The sequence below is a fragment of the Protobothrops mucrosquamatus genome, unplaced genomic scaffold, assembly GCF_001527695.2.
Source record: "Protobothrops mucrosquamatus isolate PMUCROS unplaced genomic scaffold, P.Mucros_1.0 scaffold180, whole genome shotgun sequence".
In the NCBI taxonomy this organism is placed as follows: Eukaryota; Metazoa; Chordata; class Lepidosauria; order Squamata; family Viperidae; genus Protobothrops; species Protobothrops mucrosquamatus.
In genome coordinates this window covers 416713-441547 of record NW_015386539.1, presented here as the reverse complement: position 1 = coordinate 441547, position 24835 = coordinate 416713, and the positions used below count along the sequence as shown (strand labels likewise).

The window sequence follows — 24835 nt, the reverse complement described above, 5'->3', positions numbered from 1 at the left end:
ACACACACACACACACACACACCTGAGCCTGAGGATAGCTGTGGTTGTGCCACTGAGAGCTTTAACTGCGTGCTGCAAAGTAGAACTTTTAGGAAGAAACCTCACTTTGGCCCTGTTCCTACTTTGATCTTCAGTTATGCTAGTCTGGTCTGCTCAGAAACGCCACCCTGTGGGAATTGGGTATGGATAATCTAGATTCTAGAGAAAAGAAGGACCGGGGGGGGGGGGACAGGATAGCAGTATTCCAGTATTTGAGGGGCTGCCACAGAGAAGAGGGGGGTCAACTTATTCTCCAAAGCACCCAAAGGCAGGACAAGAAACGATGGAGGGAAACTCATCAAGGAGAGAAGCAACCTAGAACTACGTTTTGACAGGTTGTTAAGTAATCTGGCTTCCCCATTCCCTTTGCTTGTCAGACGATCGCAAAAGGGGATCACATGATCCTGGGATACTGCGATGGTCATCAATATGAGCTAGTTGCCAAGCGTCTGAATTTGGATCACGTGATCCTGAGGATGTGGCAAAGGTCGTAGCTGTGAAAAACGGTCTTAAATCACCTTTTTCAGTGCTGTTGTAACTTCAAACGGTCCCTAAACGAACTGTATACCTAGCCTGGTAACGAAACCTCTTGAGGCTAACAAGCCAGGCTCCGAAAACACCAAGGATCCCACAAAAGTGTAAATATTTAAAAGCAAGCGTTGTTAAATACATAGAAAACAATACCGTATTAAAAATACAAGCCACCGGGCCCAGGAGAGAGAGAGAGAGAGGATATTGACAGCGAAGGAGATAACCATGAATGATGAACAGGGTTGATCCTTCCTCTTTTTGGCAGTTTGGTTCCCGAGCTGATATACCCCTGGTGGAGATGCAAGTGGCGGACGAGTGGACCAAGCCGGAGCAAGCCGTGGTCCGTTACAGGACGTCCTTAGTTTTCCACCGCAGCTCCTGGGATTGGATCGCCCTCTATCGGGTGAGAAGGGCTGGTCGGGCAAGCTGTTAGTAACTTACAAAGAAGTCCCGAGGCTGAGTGGTTGCCTCGAGAAGGTTGAGTAAGATACATCAGTACATAGTGAGTAAAGGAAGTAGGCACCACTCTTACAGGGAGTCAGCCACAACTGAGCCCAACATTTATGTCGCTAAGTGAAACGTTTGCCCCACTTTATGACTTTTCTGGCCACTGTGAATCATTGCAATTCCGAAGGGCTCAAGGCCACAGCCCAGGGGGTTGGGGACCCCTGAATTAAAAGGCGGTGTGAATTCCTCACAGCAGTGGACAGATAAGCAGAATCACCTGGGTCTCTCAGCAGCCACAGGGGAGGCACTGAGTGAACTTCTCGGGATTTCTTTCCCCCCCCCTTAGGTGGGTTTCCGGCACTGCAAGGACTACATAGCCTATGTATGGGCCAAGCAGGAAGATACAGAGAGCCACCTCTACCAGGTAATTGCATGTGAGCAAATGGAGCTTCCTGTCTGCCAGGCCAAAAGGTTTGATCTCAGAAAGAGGCAACATCCACGGTGATGGGCTGACTAGATGGTTATATTTGCGCTGTGGGAGCAAGCCCTCCCCCCCCCAGTGAACAATTTCATTGAATAGAATAGAAATTAATAGGAATAAGAATAGGAATAGGAATAGGAATAGGAATAGAATAGAATAGAATAGAATAGAATAGAATAGAATAGAATATGGAATATGGAATATGGAATATGGAATATGGAATATGGAATATGGAATATGGAATAGAATAGAATAGAATAGAATAGAATAGAATAGAATAGAATAGAATAGAATAGAATAGTAGAATAGAATTAGAGAATAGAATAGAATAGAATAGAATAGAAGAATAGTAGAATAGAATTAGAGAATAGAATTGAATAGAATAAGAACAGAACAGAATAGGATAGAAATAAGAATAGAATAGAATTCTTTATTGGCCAAGTGTGATTGGAAACACAAGGAATTTGTCTCGGGCGTATGTGCTTCAGCCTCCCCAACACTTTTTCTCTCTTCCATCTCTAGCTAAGCTTTCCCGAGGAGTGCCTGCCTAAAGGGAAGGGCGACTACATCCTTGGCTACTATAGCAACAACTGCAGCTGCATGGTGGGAGTCACAGATCCCTTCCAGGTGAGTATCTGGAGGGCAGGAAGCCTGTGGCCCCCAAAGCCCCCCAGGGCCCTGCTTCTCTCGGTTCCTGGGGGGGATGTACGAACAGTGCTTGTGATTTGAGGAAAGTTGACTTTCCTTCTCCTCTCCCCGTTTTCCTGGCCTAGATCTCCTTGCCCACCTTGGAACAAGTCAGCAGCGCCACAGACAGCACCAACAGCACCTCTGAAGAGGACGATGACAGCACGCTGGTGCTCCTCGGCCCCAAATCCCGCAGCCCCAGCCCCGGGAAGATGCACCGCCACCGCAGCCGCAGCCCCAGCCTGGCCAAGTTCCAGGGGCTGCTCTTGCGATCCACCAGCCGAGACCAAGGGGCCAGCCGTAGCCCCTCGCCCCAAGGACGCCGCCATAGCACCATCCTGAAGGCGGACATTCCCAGCATCCAGTTTTCCAAGGACAGCCCACGGCACCGCTCCAAGTCGCGGGAGATGGTGCAGAACGCCCAGGCCTCCTCCTCCTCCTCCTCTACCTCCAATGCCTCCCAGTCCCGGACAGGCTGGCGCTTCGAGGAGACTCCGCCGTCCCGGGCCGATCCCCGGAATCTGGGCTTGCTGCCTGCTGTGCGCTTGGAGACGGTGGATCGTGTCATGGGGTCCCGGCGTGACAGCACTGACCCGAGCCTGCCTGGACGAAGGATGAGCCCCACCAGCCCCACGGCAGGGCTTGCGGCCCTCTTTAGTACTTCCCCACAAGAGGGGGCACCCCACGATCCCCACAGCTACAGCTGTGAAACCAGACACTAAGGCAGCCGAACCCACCGGGCAACTATCCTGCGTAGTGTGCGTTGTGAGCGTGCCGATGCCCTTTGCCCATTCCTGTCTTGGCCGAGCCTTGCCCTCCCTCCATGCAGCTATCCCGGTGAGGCACAGACCCAGACGAGGAGCTGCCATGGTGCCACCCATCCCATCAGCTTGACAATTGCCCCATGTCTGCATCAGAGCCCGACCAACGGCCTGACCCTCTCAGCCACCCACTTGTGCTGCTCAACCCTCGTCCTTCTTGGGGACAGCTCTTTCTCCCACCAAACACCAAGGTCGGCACCCCAAGCTGGATCCCTCTATCACTGTCACAGGGAGGACCAGCCGGAGAAAGGAACACCTCTGCCTCATCTTCATCGGGAGCAGCCCGGAGCTTCCTGGCTCAGGAGCTCAGAGGCTGCTCCCTGCATGAAGACAGGACGAGATGAGCACCATAAGGAGGGCAGGAGGCCATTTTCAGAGGCCCCGTGTTGTAAGTGTCCGAGGGCCCAGTCAGGCTTATGGTGAGGGAGACCCCAGCAGAATCCCAGCCAGCAGCAGCAGGAGACACGAGGGGGGGGGGGCTCAAGGCTGCGGACGGAGGACAACTTGGAATGTAGAACTCTGGCCAGGGGGGACTGGGAAGGGGGGGCTGGTCTCTCTCCAGTTTGGGGTCTCCCCTGGGACGGGTTCAGAGTTGAAACAATCCACCCTACCTCTCTTAATCCCCACCCCTTCCAATAAACCATCTCCAAATGCTCCATAAGGCTGTGACTCCGCACATGGCGGGGAGGAGGGTGGCTGAGAAGAGGCAATGCCCCCTCCCCACAGTCTTCTTGGTGTCCTTCCTTCCCCCAAACCAAGAAGAGCTCAAGTCACGGTTAGAAAACATTTTATTGCTACCTTATTCATGGCCCCACAACACCCTCCCTCCCCTAATAAATTAACGAGCTGCCTCCTTGCAAGGAGAGCGTAGGTGGGGTGGGGTGGGGGACCCCTGCCTCTCGCAGCAAGGAGTCCTATTCAGACCGTCTGCTTGCAGAGGTGAAGCCTGGACGTCACCCCCTCACCTCTCCCCGTCCCTTGGCTTGGGGCTCAGCACCATCACCCAGCTCCAAAGCACCCGTGGCCCAGAGTTTGTGAGTCCAGGGCCTCCGAGGCCAGTTCCTTGCAGCAGGCGGAGGGCAGCTGGTATTGCGCCATGGATGATCTCCAGAGGGTACCCTCTTCTTGTTCACACCAGCAGTTGTGTCTTCCACACCGGACACCTGCTCAAAGGCAGGGAACGACGTGGAGGGGAATGGCTGAGTTTTGCCGCGTTCACTTCCTGGGCTTGGCCCTCTCGCACACGCGTGTGTGCAGGAACAAAGGCTGCCCTCGCTCAGCGTGGCGCTGGCCGGAGAGCGGCTCGCACCAGCTGCACACACTTATCGAACAGCTGGGGGGCTCCCTCCTCAAGGGGAACCCCTCCCTGGCGCTTCACTTTGAAAGAGGCCCTCGGCCGTTGGCCCACCAGCCAGTTGGTGAGGTGGCGAGCCGGGGCCAGGATGGCGTTGCCAACGCCGATGCAGCTGCAGGAGGAAGAGACAGGAAAGTGGGATCCTCAGTGGGCACTACATGAATAAAGAGCTGGTGGGTGGGTGCGTTCCCCACCCCACCCCCCAAAAAAAGAGCAGACCCAGCAGACAGGAAAGCCAGACAGGCTGGACTGCGAGTCCTCCTGATATTCTGGAATAATACCACCGGGGGGGGGGGACGTTCCCCGCCCCTCCCTTCCACTTACTTGGGCCAGCTTTCGTCTCCCTCCCTACAGCCTGGGAGGTTTTCCAGGACAAAACAGGAAGGGGAGATGTAGTTGGACAGGACTTGCTCTTCCACCTCGTTGGGACCCTTCGTCCTGCGCAGGAACCGGGCCAACCTGGGGGGGGGGGAGAAATGGCTGAGGAATGAAACCTGCATCAAATCTTCTGGGGTGCAGCCAAGTAGATGCCCTCAAACACTGCAGGCCGAGGCAAAAAAAAACCCCGGATCCCCCCCTTCAGCTTCACAAAGGGCAGGGGAAGCCCCCTACCAACCTCCCTTAGCCTGGTGGCACCCTTCCCCACCCACCCACCCACCCACCCGTACAAGTCGGCAGGACTACAACTCTCACATTGGAGTTGCAAAAAGGGCTTCGAATAGGCTTGGGAGACTCACAGCTGGCGTTAAAGGAAATTCTCTACCGTGAATTTTATTTGGTTAAAGATCCCTCTGGATTTTGAACCTGTCTTCTGGGGTGTTGGCTATTCGTGCCAGTTTAATTTGCCAGTTTTCCGGCCGCTGGCTGCCCACGAATCTCCCTCTCGCCCTGCCCCGGTTCTCTGATTCTGGGAATTACGGTCCTTCTCACCCACCCCCATTCTTTGCCAGAGTGACTGGAGGCTGGAGGTGGAGGGACGATGCTCACCGGCGGGTGCAGTTGCAGTGGAAGAGAGTGCGACCATCTGAGTTGTGGAGCTGGTACTTGAACTCATTGGGGCCAATTTGGAAGGGGCACTGATCCAGCCGTTGGTAGCAGCGGCACCTCCGTGACAGGGCTGGAGAGACAAGCAGGCAGAGGTCAGTGGGGGAATCAAGGTGCAGAAGCCCCCCCCCAACTCTTCCCACCATGGCCAGGGAGGGGGTCAGGAGCAGGGAATCAGCAATGCAAGCCCACCCACCCACTTTTTTTGTTTTGCATCCCATTGATTACTATTTGGGCATCTTCCAATCCCTTTTTTTTTTTTTTTGGCCTTTTAAACCTTCTCACCAGATTTCAGGCTGAGCTTCACTTGGCCAAAGGAGTAGCCCTTTTTGGAATTCCCAGTTGGCCTGGCCCATGGGAGTTTTTTAGGGACAAACAAACAAAGAAGACCCCACAGAGCTCCTACAGCAGAGGGTGGATTTGAACCCAGGTTTCCCTGGCGCTAGTCTAACGCTAAAGGCTTACTTTGGTTCCCAAATGATCCCAGAGATGCTTTTTCACGAGGCAAGTGGACTTTGTTTTTGTTTTTTCTTTGAAGACATTTAGCTTCTCATCCAATAAGTTCCTTCCAGTCAGAGCTGAAGAAGCTTCTGGGATGAGAAGCGAAACGTCTTCAAAGAAAAAACAAGGAAGTCCAGTTGCCTCCTGAAAAAAGCATCGTTGGGATAACGATGACCTGGAGGACGGACCATCTCCATAAACACCTGGTTCCCAAGGTAGAGGCCAAAACCATCGGGTTGAAAAACAAAAAAGTTTCCTCTTTTTTGGGGACAAAGTTTTGAAAGGCAGCATTTGTCAATCCGAGAGAGAACGAGCCAATATTTTACCGGCTCTTTCGTAAGTCCTCCCACACTGAAGTGGCCCCAGAAGGAATACTCAGGCTGTGCCTTACCTGGTCTTGGCTTAGAGGCCTGGCCAGCAAAGGCCCTCTCTCCCTGCCAAGTCTTGTTGGAGAAGCTTTCTTCCACAGGAAGGACTACTGGGTGATGGGTGGTGAGAATCCCACTGTCCGTCTTCCAGGGATCAGGCTCCAGCGTAGTTTTACGGGCAGGTGACCCCGGCATGGTCTCCTCACCTGGGGAGCTTGTTCCCAGGATGTGAGTGGCATGATTCGGCTTGGAGATTGGGGGCAGTGGGGTGATGGGACCCTGGGTGGTGGGACTCAGCTTCTTCATCTTTTTGGCTTGTTTCCTCCGCCCTTTTCTGTCTTTCAAGCTGGGCTTCCGATGCCTTCTAGGCTGGGAAGGAGACGTGGTACCGTCGGGGTTCTCGATGGGCTGATAGGGATTTGGCTCCACCAACTGAGCCAGCGGCATCAGGCCATACTTCTTACACCTAGCAGAGGACAGAAGAGGCCAGGCGCTCTGCTCAGTCTTTGCACCACACCCTTACCCAGGTTATGCAATTCGGACGGCTCCTGTTTTGGCGTGATGCACTGAGCTATTAATTAATCACAGAGGCGAGTTTTCCACAAGATGCTAGGCTGTACTGTGGGTGGGCAGTTTGCAGTTGTGTCTTGTGCAAACTCAGCCCCACTGTGTCCAGCAAGATGTAACAAGCCGTGAGAAGGCGTCTCAGCCTAAAGCCTCCCAGGAAAAAAAAAATGGGCTAAATTTAAATTTATGGCCTGCACAAGGTGGAGAAAACGGGAGATTTACAATCACCAGAGAACTGGGTGGGACGGCTGGTAGCTTTGAGGAAAGAACAGATCCAAAATGATCTTGATAGATTACAGCAGTGCTCTCCAACTCAGGGAGATATTCTTACTAATGGCCGTGTTGGCTGGGAAATTTGGGAATTGGAAAGTCCATGTTTCCAGATGTCATGAAGGTTGGGAAATATTGAATTTAAGTTCGTTTTTGGATAAATTCAATCCATAGGCACAGCAAAGAATGTATGCATGCATGCATGTATGTATGTATGTATGTATGTGCAAAGGATGCCAGAGCCACAGCGGATCAAAGCTTCTTAGAATCCTAAACAAACTTATTTTAACTGGATCGTAACAAAAAAAGAAAACTAGCTGAGAATGAGTCAACTGTGTGACATAGCAGCAAGAAAGGCGGGTACATTTTGAGGCTGCATCAAGATTTCCCAATGTGGGAAGCACCCCTGCTGTTCAGCCAAGGACTTTCTGGGAGAAACTGAGGAAACATCAAACAGATATTCCTTGATTCCCCACAACGGCACTGAAAAAAGGGACTTACGACCGTTTTCCCCACTTATGACCTCATGGTCACGTGACCAAAATTCAGAGGCTTGGCAACCGACTCGTATTTATGATGGTTTCAGTGTCCTGGGGTGTCCCCTTTTGTGACCTTCTGACAAGCGAGGTCAGTGGGGGAAGCCAGCTCCACTTAACACCCAGGTTCCTGTTTTTAATCAACTGCAGTGATTCCCTTAGCAACTGTGGCAACAAAGGTCGTAAAATAGGACAAAATTCACTTCAAAAATGTCTCACTTAGCAACATCAATGTTCTCAGCGTGTTTCCTCACTCGGGCAAAGGCAGAGCTGGCTTACTCACCCGCCCCACCAGTGCCACTCAAGGCAATCCTCGCTCTCTTTCAGATAGAAACACGGGATTTCCAGCAGGTTGAAGAAGCTGTTCCCAATGAAGTTGGAGATGGTGTCGTTGAGGTTCTTCAAGCAGTCTCTGAACCTGTTGAGAAGCCAGAGGGAAAACTTTATGGTTAGGCAGCTTCTTCTTAAGGCTGTCTTCTTCTTCTTCCCCATCTGCCAGTCTCCGTGTGCTTTGGACCACCCCTCCCATCATCCCTCGCCAGCACGGCCAACAACGCAGGAGAGCGATGGGGATGTGAGTTCAACATCTTGGGAAGGCGTCAGGTTACACCAGGGCTCTTCAAACGTGGCCCTTTTTTTGACTTGTGGACTTCAACTCCCAGAATGCCTCAGCCGGCTTCATAGGAGCCCGTACTCGCCTGTTGTCACAGCTGCAGTGAGAAATGGTGTGCAGGTGAAAGTTGCGGATGCCGTACTTGAATCCCAGAGCTGAGATGTGAGCATCGCACGTGTCGTGCTCACGACAGCACACGTCTGGGCCTTGGAAAACCCCTGCAACAGAAGGAACCGGGATTAGATGGAAAAAGAGCCACTGGGAATTTCATCTGGAGCCTTCTCTTGAGCAAGGCTAGAGCACATCAGAATAACAGAGCTGGGAGGGACCTTGGAGGTCTTCTAGTCCAACCCCCTGCTCAGGCAGGAGACCCTATATAGAGGCGGCAGTGGCCATCACAGGAGAAGCAGAAATGTGCTTTGTGTGGAATCCTTCCAGACATGCTCTCGCAAGCTAAGGGCAAGGCAGGGGATGTGGGTGTGATACACAATGCTCCAAGTGTGTTTTCCCAGTACCCAGGCCATAGGCACCAACTGGTAAAAGGGGTTATAGTAAGCTTGCCACTAGCTTTGCAAGCGGTATAAATGCAGTTGACCGGCCTATACTTCCTGTGGTCAGTTTAGCTCTTTAAACATAACCTGTAACTTTCTTCCAGAGAATTGCAGCTTTTAACTCTTCCTCCCCCCCCCCATTTGCAAAGTGATATCCCAGTCATGTTGGGGTGCAATGGGCTCTAACCCAGGATTCCTCAGCCTCAGCAACTTTGAGGGGTTTGGACTCCCAAAATCAGGAGTTCTAGTCCCATGCTGGGCATGGAAGCCAGCTGGGGACTTTCAGCCAGTCGCCCTCTCTCAGCCCACCCCCACCTCACAACATTGCTGTTTTGGGGAAAAGAAGAGGCAGGCGTATTGGATGTGTTGGCCCACTTGGTAAAAAAATAAAAGTGGGAGGTAAATAAATGCAAACAACCAAGCTGGGTTCTAGAATGTTGGCCTGTTGAGTCCGTGGAATTGCCTTACCGCTCTCACAACCATCAAACAACCATCTGCCAGCTACAGAGAAAGCCTCCATCTGGGGAGGCAGCCCGCCTCCCAGACCCAAAGGGAGATGCAGGCGCATCCACCTTTAAGCGCCACTGCTTCTCAAAACCCTCCCGCCTTCCCAACCGCAGCGTCTAGTGGCAAGGAATTCCACCGACTTGTCTGCTGATTCATATCAGGAAAGGCTTCCTAATGTCTAGCCTGTGTTTCTCCCAGCCCCCACGCGTGGGTGTGCCAAAAAAAATAATAATAATAATCCAGAAAAGCACCCTGACTTGTAAAGGCGCCGGAACAGGGGGAATTTAGAACAGAGTCGAATAACAGAGTTGGAAGGGACCTTGCGAGGTCATCTAGTCCAACCCCCTTCTCCCAAGCAAGAGACCCTACCTACACCATTTGGCCGGGGGGGGGGAGGAAAGAGGGGGCGGTTTCCTTTCCCTGGGACTTTGCAGCACGCCCCGTTTCCACCCTTACCCAGCTCGGAGGGGGTCTCAGCCGAGTGCCCGGCTCCGCACCAAAGCGTCCCGGGAACCGTCAAGCCCCGCCGGCTGCGCGGGCGCGCCTGCGCTTCCCGCCAGCCCGCCGGTTGGAGGCTGGCCGCGGCCGGGGCTCCCTTGCAGCCGCCCTGGCGCGCTTCCAAGGCGGCCAGCTCCTCCCGCAGGCGCGGGCCCCAGGAGGCGCGGACCAGGGGCCCGCGGAGGCGTCCCGGGGCGCAGAGCTCCAGGTAGCGGCGGGTCAGCGCCGGCTCGGCCCGCCAGGCGCACTCCAGCAGCTGCCCGCCGCGCCGGTCCCAGAGGCTCTGCACCAGCACGGCCGGGGCGCCGTCGGGGCGCAGCCAGAGGAAGCTCAGCAGGCGGGAGCGGCCGCCGGTGGCCCGGGTGGCGCAGGCCGTGTTCGCCTCGGTCCAGGCGCCGCGGGCGCAGGGCAGGGCCAGGCCGAGGGCCAGCAGCGCCAGGAGAGCCATGGGCAGCCGCGGAGCGCACGAAGATGCCGGCCGGCCAAGAATGAATGAATGGAGCGCGCGGCGGGGCGGCTCTTTTTGAAAGCCGAGGGGGGGGGTGGGGCTGGGCGCCGAGCGAGGCTGCGATTGGACGGCTGCGGCAACGCCACCGCTGCAGCCACGCCCCCTCGGGTTCCCACGCTCGCTGGCAGCCCGGGACTCTCCCCCCCCCACCCCATCCCGCCCGCTCAGCCCCGCCGGTCAACCGAGTAACAGAATCGGAAGGGACCTTGGAGGTCATCTAGTCCAACCCCACCTCGCCCTGCCCCGTTTCTGACAGACGGCAGCCCCAGTCTCTCCTGAGGGCTTCCAGGGATGGAGCCGCTAGAACTTCTGGAGGCAAGCAGTTCCATTGGTGACGGCGTGACCGCGGGGATGCTTGAAAGGTCGTCGGTGTAAAAAAAAAACGGTCAGAAGTCACTTTTTTTCCGGGCTGTTGTCACTTGGAACGGTCATGAAATGAACTGTTGTAAGTCGAGGAGCACCTTGTATTAAAAAAAACAAAACAAGTGTGTGTATTTTAAAGCATGCTTGGATAATTCTGTCCTTCGAAAAGCAGATGGGCTAAGGATGTGCATTTTGCTTCGTGTCTTGTGCAAATACAGGACCCCCACCAACCACAGTTGTGTGTGTGTGTGTGTGTATTGGAGGATTTTAGTCCCCTTTAGGGATTAGTCTTAGGCTGCTGGCACACAACCTGCCTCTCTTCCTCCAGGTGCTTCTGCATTTCCTGCTGCTCCCAAGGCTGGGATGACTCACCCATCACCTGAGAACAGACCCGCCCATCTCACACAAAACCTGGTGAGGAGGATTGGGGAGGTCAAAAGCAAGCAAGAGGGAGACTGCGGATTGGCTGACAGGCATCTGATGATCGTGTCAGTGTGGGAATCCCTTTTAGACTGATCCTTAAATGCGGTATAATTCATTTAAGCTGCTCATTGCTGCAGGATGTTACACTCGGTAGCGTCAAAAGGAATGCCATTATTAACCGCGACGTTCGGGAGTGCTATATATCGTTTGCCAGGAGATAGATCCCAGCGATAAAACAAAATAATTTTATTTACTTATTTACTGCTTTTATTTGTTTTGTACCCGCCCGGCCCTCAACAACCCAGGGCGGTTCACAAGAAAATATGAAAGCGATAAAACAATAAAAGCAACACAGGAATACAAGAAGAAGCCACCAAAACTGGAGATGGCAAAACTGGGGACCAAGAAGGGGCTTCAGTCCCCCTCATGAAAGGCCTGGGCGAAGTGCCAGGTCTTCAAGAGTCTCCAAAACACCAGTAGGATGTGTTTGTGTGTGTGTGTGTGTGTGTGTGTGTGTGTGTGTTTGTGGGGGAATACCCAGATCACAAGGGGAAGAAGGCTGGTCTGCAACAGAGAAGGTCTGCTTCCAGGGCCCTGCCAAATGGGGCCTTGCTTAATCGAAGGAACCTGGTGTGGGATCCACGACAACTTGCCGCAGTCAGGCCAACGCACTGCGGGACAAGAGTTATCCTAATATCGAAGAAATAGTGGAATAGGATCATTAAAGAAAAGATGCCAAAGGCGAGAGGGACAAAAAGAAATTGTGAATGACAAACAAAATAAAATATTTTTTTTAATTCTTTTAAATAATTAAACTGAATTGTCTCGTGGCTACTTGGCTGTAACCAGTTGCCTCCTTCTGCCTGGTGCGTGCCAACTTTGCCAGATCAAAGCGGCTGGGTCACTTACGAGGCAGTGAAACCCCTTGGGGCTTAATTCGACAAATGAGAATGTGTGTTTTTTGTGTATCTTGTGTGTGTGTGTATCTGTGGCCTCAGCTGATGGCTGCAAAACAGGTCTGGTTTGGTCTTCTTGCTCTGCAGAGCAAAAGTCACGGCAAAAGCAGAGCCCGGAGACTTTTCAAGTGAGATAAAGCAGTTCTGTTTTCAGCTCCCCTTCCTGGTTCTGTTTCCCAGACGTTTTTGGACAGCACCCAAGGAGGTGCTCAGATGGGAAAGCCGAGCTTCATTGCCACCTGCATCTGGTAAAAAGAAAATCTGGTCGTCAAGATTCACAATCTTGGGGAGCCCCCAAGTCTTCTCTCATGGCAGGCAAGGAACATCCAAATCTGTGTTTCTCAACCTCCACAACTTTAAGTTGCGCGGACTTCAACTCCCTAGAATTCTGCTAAAAGGTTGAGAAAAGCTGTTGGCTGGGGGATTGTGGGAGTTGAAGTTCACACATCTTAAAATTGTTGCGGGTGAGAAACAGCCCTCTGCTTTAAGAGCTTCCTTCTGCTGAGCCTGATAGAAATTGGCCGTTAGACCTCAACGCCAAACCCGTGAATAAAATGATAAATGAAATAGTCTTTTTTAAATCTCATCAGATTGTGTCTCCCCAGAGGCTTCCTTCAAGGAAGCCGCCCAGATTCTCAGCCTTGATCTGTTACTTGATGTGCTGCAAAAGCTGCTGATTTTAAAAGGAAAGCAGAAAAAAGGCTTGAAAAGACTTCAAAGCAGGCTTCCCCAATGCTCGAATGCCAAGCGAGATATCCCGTCTTCTGCAAAATTTCTCAATCCCAGAGCATAATGTTTTATTAGAGCAGCTTCAGCTTATAATTAATTTTTTCTTCTTCTTCTTCTTCTTCTTCTTCTTCTTCTTCTTCTTCTTCTTCTTCTTCTTCTTCTTCTTCTTCTTCTTCTTCTTCTTCTTCTTCTTCTTCTTCTTCTTCTTCTTCTTCTTCTTCCCAATTGGGCCCGCCATACTTGCTGATGCGGTCGATCCATCTGGTTTTAGGTCTCCTTCGTGGATGTTTTGGATCAAGTGGATCCATTCTAGGACCGCCTTGGCTCACCTGCCTTCAGCTTTCTGGCTATGTGACCGGCCCGTTTTCCATTTCAATTCTTTTACTCTCTTTATGATACCATTTCGTTTGTTCTCTAATCTCTAATCTTGTCTTGTGATACCGAGCATGTCTCTGTCGACGGCTCTTTGCTAAGCAAAGGAGTCAGAGAAAGCCAATTAATTAGCTTTGATTGTAGCCTGCCAACTACAGTTCCCAGCACCCACAGCCCACTGCACAAGAGGAAGAGACTAAGGGAGCTTGTGGTCCAGCAACACCCACTGGCACACAGCATCCCCAGAAGACTGGGAACTTGGGAACATGGTGCCCTATTTAAGAGACCAAAGATTGGCCCGGAGGTGCGCAAATCTGCTTTATGTGCACTTCTCAGGGTGATGCTGTGCAGATAAACCAGGGTGCACCTCCTCTGGGAGGGAGGCTGTCGGTTTATCTGTGGTTGGGTTTGTTTTCATTGTACCGACTTGGATTCCGCTGCTGTCTGACCAGAAAAGTTGCTCTGTGTTCAGCAGGCTGGTTACGTGGCGCTTTGGAAGATAATAGCTGATAATGTATCAGCACAGAAAGGGTTGTGTTGGCTGGAAGGGGCTGTGGAACCTTGGCTGATTCTCAGACGGTAAACGTGCTGGCCTTGTCCATCATTGCGTCCATCGCTGTGTCAGAACTGGGGTCGGCTGTGTTGGCTTCCCGGCAATTTTTCCAAGGGGGGGGAAAGGGCAGCCCAGGTGTTCCTTCCTGATGCAGCCGCTTCGTATCTTGACCGATCTGTACCTCTTCTTTTACTGAGAAGGCTCCTTCTTAAAGTTGGCCAGGTTGAGGAACATCGATCTGGATGAAGGGGGGTGATGGACATCCTATCCCAGAACTGGGAAAGCCGGCACTGTGACACGGGATGGTGGGGGGCTTTACACAAGGACAATCAGAGGGGCGTTAGGAGAGGGTCTCCCTTTTCAAAGCTGTGCCATGGGAAGACACGAACTCGCGCCAAGGGAAGGGGAAGAGATTGGAGACACTGTTGATAAGTGGGGTCCTTGGAGCTCTCTGACCTTGCTTGCAGTCTTGCAGACGTTTCATGACCCAAGTAGGGAACATCATCAGTGCTAGAAGGGAGTGGGGTTACTTCCTGATTGAGCAAACCCCACTCCCTTCTAACTCTGAAGACGTTACCTAGCTTGGGTCATGAAACCTCTGCAAGACTGCAAGCAAGCTCAGAGAGCACCAAGGACCCCTCATTTTGACTCTGAACTAAAATATTCTCCTTTATTAGCACTGTTGATAAGCCCTAACAAAGGAGGGACCACGAGGACAAGGAGGCAGTGAGATCTCCTGCTCAGCTCCAGGGGAGGTGGGGAGGGGGTGTGTGAAGGGCGGTGGGGTCAGGTTTAATCCCCCTGCAAGGTGCCCCAGTCACAACTCTCCTGGCTCGTGACAAGGCGGGGGTCGATCACGCTGGGGTGGTACCACCCAGGCTGACCTATAGAGTTGCAAGGAACGGGGAGTAGCTATTCCTGGGCTAATGAAGCACATTCATCTCTTTTGTGCGATTGTGTTAAGCGTCAAAGGCTGGAGAGGCCCCCTTTTTCCTCTGCCACTTAAGGGGGTTTAGAGAGCTGCGGGGCAGTTTCCTCCGGGAATTTGGATGCTCTCGGGAAAGCGGAGCCAGGCCGGGGAGAGGAGCTGATGTGTCATGTTCTTTTCTGCAGAAACCAGAGCAAGTGGGAAAGTTGCAGAGGCAGACACGGAACGCCAGCCCTGCGAGGCACTGAGATCCGTGGCTTGTGGGACCAGAAGCTACCACGGTCCTTGTAACCTGCTTATGGGTAGGAGTGGAGGAGAATTCTGCCACCAGCCTTGCTAAGAGTAAAATACCAAAGAAGGGGAAATGACATGCCAATGGTTTTAAAGAGAGGATAAATATGTTCCGGAAAAAGAGCCGCAGTGGCACTGCACTTAGAATGCAGCATTGCAGGCTGACTCTGCCCACTGCCAGGAGTTCGATCCTGAGCGGCTCAAGGTGGACTCGGCCTTCCATCCTTCTGGGGTCGGTAAAATGAGGACCTAGATTGTTGGTGGGCAATATGCTGACTCTGTAAACCGCTTAGAGAGGGCTGTAAAGCGGTATATAAATCTAAGTGCTATTGATGGTGCTATAAACATCTTTTTCTGGGATGTTTCGGCCTGGACAGTTGATTGACTGATAACATTTATGCCCCCCCCCTCCCGCAGGTCTCCTGTTTCCAGGTTTTCCCTCTTTCCTCCCTCTTTACCCTACTGTATTTTTTTTTTCAGTCCAAGCTCTTTGTTTAGAGAGAGGCCAGAAGGATTTCTCCTGCCATTTAGAATTTCATAAAAACCCTATTTGAACTGCCTACCTCCGAGACAATATTTGCAGAGTTCTTACTCAAAATATCCCTCTCAGCATTTCCTTGTAAGCTGCAAACAACGGGCTCTTGATGTGGGATAATTACTCTGCTTATGTGATTTCAGATTTTAGGGGGGGCATGTCTCCAGCAAGAATTAAGGTTTTAGAGTATCCAGCTTGTACGGTATAAAACTTTCTGCGCTCTTTGGATAATGGAGAAGAAGCAAGTTAATTCTTCCCATGCCGTACAGCCCAAAATCCGTCTATGCGGGAAGGTGGATTATCTCTTTGTAAAGATAAAGAATTATCTTTATAATTCTTCCACAATAGGAATTTAGTTCATTGATGCTGTTTTCCCACAGCGCACTATCCCATGGTTTGGCTAACCATGGTTCATTGAATAAACTACAGCTGGATGTTTCTTCCCGCTACTAAACTATGAATCAGGTCCCACAACCCATATTGCATAAGCTTCACCAGAGAGACCACAGCATCACAAACAAGCCATTTTGGCTTGATTTTATTAATATTAATAAAACTTATTTATTGTGAAAAATTGAATTGACAGGAAGGGAAAACCCCGCCTTAAAAACAGCAAGAAAATGTAATGATACTATTTCTCCCTCTCTGAATTACTGGCATCTTTGGAGAGGAAGGAGAGACAGGCTTGTGAACCTCCAAGACCAACAGAATAACAGAGTTTGAAGGGACCTTGGAGGTCTTCTAGTCCAACCCCCTGCTCAGGCAGGAGACCCTATCTATACTATTCCAGAGAAGTGTCTGTTCAGTCTGTTCTTGAAAACCTCCAGTGATGGAGCACCCACAACTTCTGGAGGCAGGTTGTTCCACTGGTTAATTGTTCTCACTGTCAAGAAATTTCTTAATTCTAGGTTGCTTCTCTCCTTGGTTAGTTTCCATCCGTTGCTTCTTGTCCTGCCTTCAGGCGCTTTGGAGAATAGCTTGACTCCCTCTTCTTTGTGGCAGCCACTCAAATACTGGAAGACTGCTATCACGTCCTCCCTCATCCTTCTCTTCATTAAACTAGACATATCCAATTCCAGCAGCCATTCCTTACATGTTTTAGCCTCCAGCCCCCTGATCATCATTGTTGCTCTTCTCTGCACACTTTCCAGAGTCTCAAGATCTTTTTTGTATCATGGCAATCAAAACTGGATGCCGCATTCCAAGGGTGGCCTTACCACGGCATCTCTGTCCCTTTGGTGGCCAGGGTTGGTGGCCTTGGTCTCTGCAGCACAGCCCAACGGAGGCAGTTTCTTCCAGATGTCCTGAGAAGGCCCAAGGAAGCTCGCAGGGACCCTTATCTTCTGCTTATCACTTGAGAACGGGCTATTAAAGCAAGCTGCGCCCCGCTGAAGTGGCAGGAAAACAATCATCAGTGGCAGAGCCAAGTCCAGAGTCCGGGCCACACATGGCTTTTGTGTTGTGGTCCCCAGCATCACCTGAGAGGATCATAAAGGTCTCTTTGTTGCCCTGTCACTCCAAACTAGATGGGAGAATCTGCAAAACTGAAACTGGAGTCTGACCCTCATTGCTCTGTCCGAGGAGGAGGTAAAACTTCACTGCTGCGGGAGGGAACCGAATGCAAATAACAGGGGATCCCTCCCTTCTGGAGCTTGCTATTTATCTGTGTCTGTTTAGGATCCCCAGAAACAAGGCCGGGGATTGTAACTCTCCACTCCCAAAGTGGGACTCCGGCACTCTTACCTGAACGATGATGAGCTGAGCTAATTCATTTGCCCCTTTTCTCTTCACAACAAGTTGCAGCGTGAAATTTGTGCCTGTTTGGAGGGAAAAAAGCACCTGTAGCCTGCCTAACTCCAAGACTTGAGCAAAGTTTTGACATGCCAGGGTTGCTTATCTGCATAAGCAGACAGTAGAATGAAACGTGCAATCGTTTAACGATACGCTTCAGGCTGCGGTTCAAAGCTGGCTGAGGAATTCTGGGAGTTGAAGTCCACAAGCCTTTAAAGCTGCCAGGGTTGGAGATCCCTGCAGTACAGTACACAACCGAGAACCAAAATTTCCGTTGTTAAGCGAGACACTGGGTAAGCGAGCTTTGGACCATCTTACGACCTCTTTTGCCGCAGTTGTTAAGTGAATCACTGCAGTTGATAAGTCACTAACCTGGTTAAGTGAATCCAGCTTCCCTCTTGACTTTGCTTGTCGGAAGGTCGCAAAAAGGGGACCATGTGACACCCCCCCTCCGGGACGCTGCGACCGTCGTAAATATGAACCGGTTGCCAAGCGTCTGAATCTTGATCACGTGACCATGGGGATGCTGCAAAGAGTGAAAAATGTAAGAGTGAAGAATGGTCCTTTTTTTTCAGTGCCGTTGTAACTTTGAACGGTCACTAAATGAAGCGATGTAAATCAAGACCTTCCTGTATTCAGAAAGCTGCTTAATGGCAGTAAAGCATTAAGAGCGTTTGTATCCCGCTGCTGCCATCTGCTGGCCACTCACGCTTTGGCAACCCAGACACAGCAACAGTCAGAATCTGAGCAGAAAGGAAAAGTTACTACATCTGCAGCTAATTCAGACAAGAATAGAAAGAGGACAGAAACATTTATTCAAGCACCTTGAAATCTTGATGGCTTTCTTACAGACTCTGTACCACGGCCAGACTTCAATGTTTTGTGGGAAAAAAATCGAGCGACTGCACAACAAACAATGTGGACCCTTGCTCATCCCATCTAACCAAAGGAAGGCTTTGTGAGAATGTAAGAGAAGTTTCTTATCCTGAGAATCTGACTCAATCAATCAATCAATCAATCAATCAGTCAATTAGAATATAGCTGGAGGTCTTCTAGTCCAACCCCCTACTCAAGCAGGAGACCCTATACCATTCCGATCAAATGGCTGGCTAGTCTTTTCTTAAAACCTTCCAGTGATGAAACACCCACAACTTCGGAAGGCAAGGCCTTCCACTGGTTAATTGTTCTAACTGCCAGGAAATCCCTCCTTGGTTTTAGAATTATTTCTCTCCTTGATTAGTTTCCATCTGTTGTTTCTTATCCTGCCTTCTGGTGCTTTGGAAAATAGCTTGACCCTCTCATCTTTAGGGCAGTCACTCAGATATTTGGAAAATTGCTATCATATAATCCCTCATCTTAGAGCCTGTATCTTTTCTACAAACCCTTTAAGGACTTCTTCAACCTAGAATCGTGGAAGGGACCTCGGAGGTCTTCTAGTCCAGCCCCCTGCTCAAGCAGGAAACCCTATATACCATTCCTTACAAGTTTTTTCTTAAAAACCTCCAGCGATGGAGGAGGAGGCATCCGCAACTTCGGGAGGCAGGCCGTTCCGCTGATTAATTGTTCTCCCCGTCAGGACAGGGTCTCTGAGCCTGTATAAAAGTGCAAATGCTCTAATATCAAATACTATGAAAAACACCTAGCTAAGCTCTCTTTCCTTTTAGCCGTTCTCCTTCGGACAAGAACAGATCGGCGGGAGGGCGCGCCCCTTCCTCTCCCTCGCCTCCCTCTCCGGGTTCCTTTTTTCAGCCGTCTCTCTCGGCCCTCCAAGCGCTGCCGGCTCCACCCTCCGGAGAAACGAAAGTGCCGCAAAGGAGGAGAAACGAAAGTCTGGAAGGCGCCGGGCTGTACCAGAGGGTTGCGTGGGAAGTTCCACTCCGCTGCCCGGCCATGGGGTCTCTCCGCGATGTCGAAGCGCGGGGCCTGGACACCTTCCACGCCTGCCACCTGCAGCCCAACGAGGACTTTCTCCGCAAGGCGCGCGGGGCCGTCAATGACATCTGCGACTTTCTCAAGGCGCGCTGCTTCCAGGATGCGCCCTGGGGCGGCACCCGGGTGCGGAAGGTGGTCAAGGTGAGCAGAGGATGGGCAGGCAGGTGCCTGGGGGGGGGGGGATGGGGGGGGAGAGATTCTGCCCGGGGAAGGGAAACGGACATCCGAGTAGAGCAGTTAGACTCTGAGGAGGTCCTGAGCTGGAGTATCCAGTGGGCAAGGATGGCCCTGTTGCCAAGAGCCCTGTGAAAAAGTATATTATATCAGAAAGGTTGTTCTTGATGGCGTGCTAGGTACAACACCCCACCCACCCACCCCCATTATTACCTTCCTCTTCATAACGTCAACTAGGTGATGGCAACTGCATATGTTCCGTGTATCTCTTGGTGCAAATGCCCAGGAGACTCACTCCCTTTTTCCTTTTTCCAGGGAGGGTCACTGGGAAAAGGCACATCAATGAGAAATGGGTCAGATGCTGACCTGGTGCTGTTCTTGAACATCTTCGAAAGTTACACAGACCAGGAAAAGGATCGGAAGATGATCATCCAGGAGATGAAAAGGCAGCTCAGCAAATGCCAGAAGGAGATGTATTGGGAAGTTGACTTTGAGCACTCCCCTCATGCCAACCCTCGTGTGCTCCAGTTCACGCTACATTCACGAGAGACAGGGGATTCTGTTCAATTTGATGTCCTGCCGGCCTACGATGCCCTAGGTGAGCAGAGAAAGCCACTCCTCAGCTAGGGCAGTTGGGCAGGGAGCGCCAGAGGCAGGGCGAACACTAAAGCGAATGTAGCTTATGTAAGCAATTCAGAAAGTCCCCAGGGCCCACTGTGGTTCTGACAAATAAGCTGCCAGCTGAAGAGGAAGCAGAAAAATCCAGTGTCTTGCAAACTGTTCTTGTTCCTTTGCTTTTTGCCACATGGGTGAAGTTTTTCTGCCTGAAAAGGGCTCTCCTTGGACACATTTTGAGGGGCTGTGAATGTCGGTGGGCTTTGCACACCCAGCTGGCTTCCTCAGTTTCCCTGCAGTCCCAGCAGAGGATCCAGGAAGGGGGGGTGTCTCTCTTTCCCGGGCTCCTTCAGGAGCCAAGGAGCTGCTGTTAGTCCTGCCTTTCAGAAACGGTTGAAGGTTCCTTTTTCTCCTGGAGAAATTGGGTGGGATGCTCTGTCTACAAGGTTGGTGGAGAATTTCAAAAAGGCCTACTTGAACTTTCTCTTCACAGGCCAGTATCATCGATCCAGGCCTGACCCTCAGATATACGTCAATCTGATCCGCACAGGCAGGTGTGGCGAGTTCTCTTCCTGCTTCACAGAGTTGCAAAAGAATTTCATAGTGGACCGTCCCACCAAGCTGAAGAACCTGATCCGCCTGGTGAAACACTGGTACAAAGAGGTTTGTTGCCTGAAGAATTGGTTCGTGGTCCCAATTTATGGAATCCGGTTTCCCTGTGAATAACAGTGTCCTTTGGCTGAAACTGGAAAGCAAAGTTGAGGGAACTCAGTAAATTGGATGAGAGACCACCAGGTAATCCCTGGGCTGTAGGCTAGGCCAGGATGGGAAAAAATGCAACAGCAAACTACTTTCATTATTGCTACTGGTTTTTTTTTTTCCCCTAGGATTTTTTTTTTCAATTTTCAGTTTAGCCAACAGTTTTGAAATTCCCAGGGGTTTTCCTGCCTTGGAACAGCTTCCTGAGGTGGCAGAGTTTTCGGTTTCCCCCCAAACATCCCCCCTCCCATAGTTATCCCTCTCTCCAGTTCATGGCAGCGAAGCCTAATGTGGCACCTGAGATTCTGCTCTCCTTTTGGTACCAGTGATCCTCCTTTCTCTTTCCTTCCATAATTCCCAGTGTCAAAGACTTTTCAAGGGCGTTGGGTCTTTGCTGGATGAGTCCAAAATACGATCATTTGACCCTGGTCATTTGTGCCTGGAATGAGCATTCTGAACTGATTCGTTCTTTTGTTTATTTTCGTGGCTATTCATGGATCCTCAGGGGTCTCTTCCAGCAGCAACTTTCACTTTTAGAGAGGGTCTCAAGGGACACCACCACCGTTTGCAGGATTCTGATCTTTGTTGCCATAAACACATCCCAACACCTGAGAATGTCCGAGCTGCCATCTTCCGGGTGCAATCCATTGTCAATTCCAGTGCTGGCCGTCGTCATTATCGTGTGGTCCGCTTTATATTTAATCTTAGTCCCATTTTTTTCCATGGTGCTTTTTGACTTTCATTATATAGTTTTGATTCTCATTGTTTTATGTTTTGGGAGAGAGAAAAATAAATAATGAGCACCATTTCAAATACAGTCTGCTTAAGCACGTTTGCCTTCAAATGGCGCTAATTATTGTGAGATAGCCAAAGATGGACCATCATTCAAATAGTTCAGTGAGTTTTATTTAAACTAATTTTCTATATGACCCAGGTGCAAGAAAAGTCATTCCCCCCCAAGTATGCCCTTGAGCTACTAACTGTCTACGTCTGGGAGAAAGGAAGTAGAGAGACCAAATTCGACATGGCGAGGGGTTTCCGTACAGTGCTTTGGCTCATTGAGAAATATAAGGAGATTCGCATCTATTGGACAACATACTATGATTTTGATAATGAGACCATCAAGAGATACTTACAGACCCAGCTCTCTAAAAACAGGTCAGTCTCCCACCCTGGATCCCAAGACAGTCGTTTTTCAAAAATCAGTAATGAGATTTGTCATAGTGGAGAAACTCCTGCAACAGCTCCTAGCTAGCTTCAAATTGGAGTAAAATGCAGAAAAACTGTTGCTTCCTTCGGTTGTCTTATGCTTCAGTGTCTCTTCCTTTTTGGAGTGGTGAAAGAGCAAAGCAGCTGTGATATAAATCCTGCCCAGCTCTGGGAAAAGAAATTGATGGGTTTTTTTCCCCTCCAGCTTCCCTTCTTTGCTTGCAAAATTAATCCTGAAGTTCTAGCTTGACTTTCATCTGACCTAGGAATACCATTTATGAACCTGCTGGCCCCCAACCTTTGGGGCACCAGGGACCGGTTCCGTGGCGAGAGGTTTTTCCACGAAGTGGAGGGGGCCTGGTTTCGTGTGCTGCCTGCATCCTGCAGATGCGGCTTCGCTTGTTTGCGCGGACCGGTTGCTGGCATGCCACAGCCCAATGCTGGTCCATGGCCGGGGAGGGTTGGGGACCCCTGCAATAGAAGACAGCGAAGAGACACACGGCTGTTTGCTGCCATCTACCTGCATTTTTTGCAACCCAGCTATGGTAGCCCTACTATTAGCACGGCTGTGAAATGGGTAGATCCACCAAGAACGGGCTAAATGCGTTGTTAAAAATCTAAATATGTTAACAGGCTTGGGAAATTTCAACAGGGCCTGCCCTCAAGGACAAGGTTCACCATCTGTTCCGGCTTGTGCAAATGACCGTAAAATTCTCTTATTTGGACTTTAGGCCAGTGATCCTTGATCCAGCAGATCCAACTGCAAATGTTGGAGAGGGAAAACGCTGGGATCTGCTTGCAAAAAAAGCAAAAGCTTGTGCTTCCATGAAGTGGTGTCGGAACCCGGATGGTTCTTTCGTTGAACCCTGGAATGTGCCGGTGAGGAAAAAAGAATTGCTTATTTGCTGGGTATCTTTGGGGTAAACCTAGAGCAGGGTGAACCCAACGGGCTTGTGCTTTGAAATGGGGCACGGCCTGGTTTTATGGTCTCTTCCAGAATTCGGCTTTGCTCTTCCAAAGTTGGCATCTAGGACAATTTGCCGTTGCCAACTCCCTGCAGCCAGCTTGCCACGGTCAGCTTGCTGCGGGACAAGAGTTACACTAATATCAAAGAAATGGTGGAATAGAATGATTAAAGAAAGTCTGCAAAAGGAAGGACAGAATGAAATATGCATGAGAAAAAATTAAAATAATGTTTAAAATTATTTTAAACCATTGAACTGAATTGCTGCTTCGGTGTTGGCTACAGCAAATTATCGCCTTCTGAGTTGCAGGGCTGATGGCAAAGGAACATCTCCCGCAGAGCTCCGGACATCAGCAAGTAACAAATGGTCCATTTTTGTGTGTTTTCCAGCTGGCAGTGGAAGTGCCTCAGGAAGAAGGATGGTGCACTCTGATATGATCCTGCGTGGATCTGAAACGCTGGGGTGGAAGCAGTGAATGGCAGCGCGCTCTCTTTGGCTTTTAATGCTGCTTCAGGGGCTGAAATTTATGGGACAATCAGGAATTACATACCGAGCTAAAGAAACAATCTGAAATGGATGAAGATGTGATTTTAAAATTTCGAGGAATTCAAGACATGGAAGAAATACAGTGGGGCATATAGGGGGGGAGCGGGGGTGGTAGGGAATGGGATCCAATAATAAAATCCAGCTTTGATTTGCATTCGGTTACTTCCAATTGTAGTCATTTTGACTTTAGGTTGGTGTGTATTTTACATATTCATGTTCAGAAAGGGGCGGACTTTAAGGAAACACATATGTCAACCTCCAGCTCAAGTATCCAAATAAAAGTCCAGGATTATTTTCATTTCTGAAAAGCTGACTTGTTTATTGAAAACATGGACGGATGCCTTGGGATTTTAGAGTTAGTTTTACCTTGCCTTTACCAGGCCATGTATTCAATAAAGAGTAAGCTTTTCAGAAATGAAAATAATCCTGGATTTTCATTTTTGATGTGTGCCACTGTGCCCACAGTATAAAAATGACAATAAAGGTTATCTTATCTTATCATTAACCCTCTTTCCCCCTCCTGCCTTCAGTCCCTGCAAAGCTTTTTTTTTTCTGCCAGCAAAAAGCAAGCAGATTTCATTCTCAGCCTCCATTTACATCTCTTCCTGGATCTCAGTATTCCTCCCCTGTAAAATGGGCCCATAGGACCAGATTCCCTTGGAGTGACGTTTCACCAGTCTGAGGCCAGTCAGACGAAGTCACATAGGGCAAAAATATATATATCTTTCATCCCTTGCTTGCAATCCTATGCAAAGCTAGGATTTGTCCCGGGGGTGGACTTTAGTACCATTTTTTCATCCAATGCAGGTTTATTGGCCTGGGTTTGTGTTCAGATGTTCAAAACGCAGCAACAGGAGAACGTGCATGCGGGCAAGGCCTGTTAAGATTACAATTTCCATCCGGGCTGCCTTGTTGGCTGGGGATGATGGGTGCAGGGTGGATTTGGGAGCCGGGAGAAAGAAATCTCAGCATAATTTCTACTTAAATGTATGTATTTTTCATTATCCAGTTTTCCATTCCACTCAACAGCGGCGACAAGAGATGCGCGGCTTCTGCCGCCAGAGGGCGCCGGTACGGACTCTGAGACTTTGAGGCTAATGAGCCTTCTTTTCCCGAGTGGCCGATTCGCCACGGTTGGCCTTTCGCAGGGGGGTGGGATTTGTTTTGTTTTACTTGTTAAAAAGACCCACCCTGAATTTAAAAAGCAACCTTCGTCATCGCCAGGCCCGGAAAAAAAAATTCCCCTTCTATTGGAAAACCCCTTTCTTGACGAATCCGCCGGGCTGGAAACGAAATTAGATCCCTCGTCGAGGCTTCCTGCATGGGGAGGTGAGTCCGTTTCGCTCTTGCAAAGTCATAATTTGGGGGAGG

The 24835-nt window shown here is 50.3% G+C and overlaps 4 protein-coding genes across 4 annotated transcripts in view; 3 read left to right on the top strand and 1 right to left on the bottom strand.

Annotated features, from left to right (window-relative positions):
- INPP5J (inositol polyphosphate-5-phosphatase J) overlaps window positions 1-2907 on the top strand; it is an 18549-nt gene extending 15642 nt beyond the window's left edge. The window contains exons 10-13 of the mRNA XM_015813629.2: window positions 836-973; window positions 1364-1441; window positions 2021-2125; window positions 2272-2907. Coding sequence (XP_015669115.2) covers window positions 836-973; window positions 1364-1441; window positions 2021-2125; window positions 2272-2907 — 957 coding nt within the window. The remainder of the gene's footprint in view (window positions 1-835; window positions 974-1363; window positions 1442-2020; window positions 2126-2271) is intronic.
- Window positions 2908-3885: 978 nt separating this feature from the next.
- Window positions 3886-10263, bottom strand: PLA2G3 (phospholipase A2 group III). The gene is made up of 7 exons (XM_015813628.2): window positions 9774-10263; window positions 8345-8477; window positions 7930-8064; window positions 6297-6739; window positions 5348-5477; window positions 4685-4819; window positions 3886-4472 (listed from the first exon to the last, which is right to left on the bottom strand). Exons 1-7 carry the CDS (start codon window positions 10261-10263, stop codon window positions 4283-4285), a joined length of 1656 nt encoding a protein of 551 aa, XP_015669114.2. The 3' UTR covers window positions 3886-4282.
- An 8813-nt stretch (window positions 10264-19076) lies between these two features.
- Window positions 19077-23618, top strand: LOC107285479 (2'-5'-oligoadenylate synthase 1). The gene is made up of 6 exons (XM_015813667.1): window positions 19077-19337; window positions 19686-19968; window positions 20479-20648; window positions 21679-21902; window positions 22685-22832; window positions 23308-23618. The coding sequence occupies exons 1-6, from the start codon at window positions 19155-19157 to the stop codon at window positions 23353-23355; spliced, it is 1056 nt and encodes a 351-aa protein (XP_015669153.1). The 5' UTR covers window positions 19077-19154; the 3' UTR covers window positions 23356-23618.
- Window positions 23619-24772: 1154 nt separating this feature from the next.
- The window catches only part of SNRNP35 (small nuclear ribonucleoprotein U11/U12 subunit 35), a 2643-nt gene continuing 2580 nt past the window's right edge, over window positions 24773-24835 (top strand). The window contains exon 1 of the mRNA XM_015813666.1: window positions 24773-24793. The gene's annotated coding sequence lies outside the window, so the exon portion shown is untranslated. The remainder of the gene's footprint in view (window positions 24794-24835) is intronic.